General features: G+C 35.0%; 1 protein-coding gene across 1 annotated transcript in view; it reads left to right on the forward strand.

Annotated features, from left to right (window-relative positions):
• Positions 1-165, forward strand: part of LOC149807871 (nitric oxide synthase 1-like) — a 31615-nt gene extending 31450 nt beyond the window's left edge. The window contains exon 15 of the mRNA XM_089961748.1: positions 48-165. Coding sequence (XP_089817874.1) covers positions 48-165 — 118 coding nt within the window. The remainder of the gene's footprint in view (positions 1-47) is intronic.
• The last annotated feature ends 5633 nt before the right edge of the window (positions 166-5798 follow it).

Below are 5798 nucleotides of genomic sequence, written 5' to 3' on the forward strand. Positions count from 1 at the left end.
TAAATAAAACAAAATTCATAACTTTTTTCAAAAAAATTTTTCCTTAGCAGTGAGGGGCTTAGAGCAAAATTAAGAATCATCAAAACATATGAGCGATGTTACTACTTCCGGGCTCAATTCCTTCATATTATGCTGAGACATATGCAGCCCAGGTCAGCATATTAATATAATAGGTAATTACAATTAAAAGTCATACACTGTCTATAAAATTTGCGTCTCTACACTTGTTACGAAGTTGAACTGAATAGAGGGTATGGTTTAGGCAAAGGATATCTGATTCACAAAGGTAAGCAGACAACGTGTGCGGATGGTTCTTCATATGGCTTTTTCTTGACAGGTGGAGATATGCAGAATGATAACCCAGAAGTGCTGATTTTTTTTTCACTCACAAATTTGAAGTTAAACTGACAGACTTGACATTTCTTTGAGTCCCTGCAAGTGTAATCTATTTATTTACATTTCTGTGATTATGGATAATAAATCAAGCTGAGAGACATATTGCAGATAAATGGGATGGAAATGTTAGGAACTTTGGTTTGGTGCTATTATGCGTAATTTCTTAATGATTGTTTTGAATATGCGGACTGAATTCCATAATTGTACACACAAAAAGGTATATGTGGTCATCTTGTCAGAGGAGTAGCTTCTGTTCAGCTCCAATGGTGGGTGGTCATACATTGCCAATATACACGTTCTTGTCCATTCTTCTCTTCTGGTTGAGACTAATTTGTATCACAGAAACTGTTTATTTTTTTTTTATGGGGCCGAAATGCAAACATACCTTCTCTGATTTCAAAATGTATATATTGTTTATGATTATAGATAACAGTTTCTTGAAATATGAACTCCAGATCTCTACCAGTGACGAACCTGCTGAAAAATAATTTCCTTTTATGATGTCAAAGTGATGTTCGGAGTGGATAGGAGAATAACAAATGCTTCAGTTATATTGGAAAATTGACAAAGGAGACACACAAGAGAAATGCAGGTGCGCTATGCGGCTGGGAGAAAGGAAATAACGCCGGGCGCCTACTCTCGAGAGCCATTCGATGGGTGGAAATTGAAATCGGGGTCACACGTCAGAATTGGCAAAGCCGAATGTCCATCACCGGTTACGCACGTGCCGAAAATGCTTCGTCCACAACGCTGATGGTACTACTGTGCCAGTCCGGAAAGAGAATTTGAAACAAAAGAACATTTGCTTCGTGGATCGAAAGCTTATTCTAATCTAAAGACATAATGTTAATCTAAATGGCATCGATTCAGATAATAAACGGGTTTGATTCAAGTTCTAGCTTTAACTGTGTCTAGTCTCTGTCATTCAAACGAAGACAAAAGCGTAATAATGTCAATCGACTTCCATGTGTTTTATGAAGTTTTGTTTTACATCTAACATCGCAAAGTCACTCTCAATGCCGTCCAAATGTTATGAATGCTGTATTTAAATGATGTTACAGCACATCTGTTATGAACGCTGTATTTACAGATTTTTTTTTCAGCGCAACTGTTGCGAATTTGTATTTACACGATTTTACACTGTATTTGTTACGAATATTGTACTTACACAATTTTACAATGTAATTTGAAGAACTATATTAGAACACGAATAAAACAAAGTGGTCATGGGGCTTAGAATGAAAACAAAATGAATATTAGGATAAACGAAAGAGAGGTATTGGTTAAGTCATTGGCTTTCACCAGACAAAATTAATATACGTATTCGCAGGTTGTCCTGCCATTCTAAAGCCTTTGGCTGACGAAGATTTAGGTAATCTGAATTGCCATCCTAAAGCCTTTGGCTGACGAAGATTTAGGTAATCTGAATTGCCATCCTAAAGTCTTTGGCTGACGAAGATTTAAGTAATCTGAATCCTTTTTAACTTCGCTTTTATTTTCCAAATCACACTATTCTCATGAATGCTGGGCTTTTTCTGTACCCTTTATATATACGAGTTACAGTAGAGATAGTTTATACGTTGAAAAATGAAGATATATAGAGTTTGATGCGTGCTCATTTAAAAACAAAATATATACATCCAGTTGAATAATGTAAGTAGTTTGTCAGATATGACGAAATATGACGAACACATGCAAACTTCTTTTATCACAAGGTAAAGGCTATAAAACAAACACACGCGCGCGCAAACTTACACACACACACACACACACACACACACATTTGGTGTTATGAAATTACTCTAAGTATAATTAGAGGCCTCAGACTTTGTGCTCAAGCCTGCTCCTCAAGTGGCGCTCCTACCTCTCTGGGAACGTCATTACTGCCAGATGTTGATATCTGCACATTTCTTACAGACATGCCAACTCTTTTCAGTGAGTTCGCAAAAAGCTACAGGGGACGAAAAATTCAATAGACAACAACTGTAACCCTTGTATTGCTTTCTTTTCATGTATTTTATAAAATGTAAATGCGTAAATTGCTGAAAAGACAACTCAAAACGAGGCTGTCATGGGATACAATGGTCTGCGCAGGTACCGTGGTTATGTTTAAAACTATCTGGTGAGCAGATTGATTGCACCTTTTAAAACCAATAGGTCATGTTTGATATCATGAGCTGATATTAAATAAGTCTTAAAGACAAAAATATGACATGGGATTTTAGAAAAGCATTTTTTTTTTTGCGCAGTGATTGCTTGGTAAAGTTGTATAATCTTGAGTTGCTATGAGATATCAGCTAGTATCACCAGACTTGGAGCGTTGTGTGATCCACGAATACCATGTACTCACAGTAGACGATACTACTTTTCCGTTAACCGTATTATATTGATTATTCTTTTATTACATGTCTTATTTTTATTACGAGATGCAACTACTTATTTAGCGCAAGACGGTTATGAATAAGATGCCGCATAACGCGTATGAATATGCTGCACTATTTCTGGATACATAACATGTACATCGTCATGCATATGTTTTCCTTGCATTTACTCAGTGACAGTAATCCGAATCCTTCTTCATGTACGAAAATGCTGTTGATGCATGTAGTTTAGAGCCTTGCTGCTGTTCATTAGTTATTTGCACTGAAAAATTTCACTTATTTAATTATTCGGATTGGAGGCAGACGATGTGAAACTCAAAGATGATCTCCTTATCTCCACTTGAAAGTTGGTGGGTAGTTCAGTATGCATTTAAATGTTCTCGTAAAGATAGCTGGACTTTTGCTGCCGTATGAATATTTGAACCTATGCATAATTATTTTAACACTACATTAAAATCTGATAACTAATGTCGACATCTCGATAATTGGAGTAGGGTCTAAATAAGAAAGTATTTCCAGATGTTTTGGTGATACGGAATTAGAAAATGCCACAGATGCATGTGAATAATGGAATTATTTATCATGCACATGTAAATAATACGAAACGTCATACCAGTTAGGTTAAAACGTTATATCAATGAGGTTTAAACGTCATATCGATGAAGTTTGACTTTGCACATAACGGTATATCAATTTGACGTGTTGATCCAATATATATATAATCACGAATCTTTCGTCTTACATTTGACTCCTTCATTCTTGTAAGAGTTACAAAGTATTAAAACACTGTTCCGAAATATTGTTTTAATTTGTTGATCAAGTTAACATGAAACTCGTTCGTGCAACAAAGCGTGGGGGTGCGGTCTAAGCGATTTTGCAAAAAGAAAAGAAAAAAGGTCCTAAATAGATCTTGCTCAATCAAACCAACCGTTGATTTTGTCTGAAAAGATATACACAGACAGTACAAGCGAATTATTACAAAACTGCGGATAAAGAGGTTTCTTCTAGAGATATTTTGTGAATGAATTTGATTAAGTGTGTCCTTGAGGCAAAGTACCTTAATGCGGACTTAGCCCAACCTAGCAAGAATGACTAATGTTACTTTTAAATAAGTGTTTTTATTAGACACAGCAATAAAGCAATTATGTTCTTTGCGTTTTACACATAACAACTGTATTTAATTTCGTGGTTTCCCTGACGTTGAAATGTCTACATGCTGAACGAAGTGTAACTTTTGGATTTTTCGATTAAAATGAATAAATTTCTTTTGATTTCATAATCTTACATTCGTATAGTGTTTTTTTGTATCATTTTTTATTCTCATATGCTTGGGCATTTATATATTTCATAATTCTCCTATATGTCTCTTTTTGGTACATTCTTTTTATCGTTCGTTCGTTCGTTCGTTCGTTTCGTTCGTTCGTTCGTTCGTTCGTTTCGTTCGTTCGTTCGTTCGTTCATTAATTCATTCATTCTTATACTTACTTTCTCACTCTACGACTATTTTTTATATATCTGTTTGTACATTCCTTTCTGAATTTATATTAATTTAAAGGAGGAGTGCTGAATTTGCAAACTGAATTGATTTGATCAATAATGGCAATTTTGTTAAAATAATTCAGATAAATAAATTTTTAGTAAATAATAACACAGATAATGATATCTCAATTGATACTTACTCTGGGGGGGGGGGGAGAGAATTGCGAAAGAATCTATCGTGAAATAAAATATGCATTGGAAATTACAGAATCTCAGTCTTCATTTTCTTCAAAAGTATATTTTGAACTGACTGAACAGTGTTGATATTGACCAGTTGTAACGTATCTGTCACCGAGAAAGCAACACAAAACTTGGTCTCTGTGTTTTCCTTGTTCTCTTAATGAGAATCGTTTTCAATATCTAACAGACAATGTTAAGTTTCTTTAAACGAGAATCGCTTCTCACAGCTAAAAATGATCTCTCTTCCTCTAAATGCGAACCGTTTATCTTTTATAAGTAAAGATAATTTATCTTCTCTAACTGAGAATCGTTTATTTAACGTTAAAGATGAATCCAGACGATGATGACACGCGTCTGAGGAGGTAGTGAAGAACTCTTAGACGGCTAAAAGACGGCTCGATAAATTCGTTCATTTTATTTTCCTTAAGGTGTATAATATACCATTCAGAGTTTTCTATGATGATTAAATTTTGGAGCAGTTTATTACCATTTTACTGAGGAAGCGTTTCTTCAAACGTTATTTGCAAGTGTTTTATACATTACTATTAATGACAAAACGAATACAACTGTCTTTGCAACTATTCTTTAGGAGAATTCGCATCGTTCATCATTTATATTACCAAAGTTCATTGAAATTATATAAGCGAAGGCATAAAAGAACTTTTTGGGGAAAAGCGGTATTGTATTATTTGTATCACAAACTGGCAGGTTAACATTCAAGTTTCCTTCAACTGGTTAAACCTTTTTATCTACGAATTACTTGTCGATTGGAACAATTCAATGCTACACACGGAACCATGCTGACCGCTGTTACAGAAATAACTGGTCACAGTAAAATACTACCTTTTGGCATCAAATAACGTAACAGAATTAAGCAAAACTCTCGATTCAGCGTTGTAAAAAGTAAGTGTACATAAGTTTTTACCTCGCATTATTATCGAATATCTTCTGTATGAATGAAAGGGAAACAAAATATACGACGCTAAGAGGAGTCAATGCTAAGGAAGGGTTCCTACATATGCATGGACACATTCAAAATATCCCTTCTCTGTGGAAAGGTTGCAGAGTGTGACATGAAACCAAAACAACACAGCCCATCCAAAAACCAAACCAAAGTTAGCAAAGCAAAGCCATCGCTTAAACATCCATCCCTCCGAGGCTGATTATGAAGACCTCTTCCTCCGCCTTCAGCAATCGATAATGTACATAATTGTTACTTTGAGCCATTTTTTTCCATAAAGAAGGAAATTAATAATTAAGATATCAGAGATGGTTTGTCACGGTGAGCATTCGGAACAGTCT

Source organism: Sinohyriopsis cumingii, chromosome 1, assembly GCF_028554795.1.
Source record: "Sinohyriopsis cumingii isolate HCF-2022 chromosome 1, ASM2855479v2, whole genome shotgun sequence".
NCBI classification, from domain to species: Eukaryota; Metazoa; Mollusca; class Bivalvia; order Unionida; family Unionidae; genus Sinohyriopsis; species Sinohyriopsis cumingii.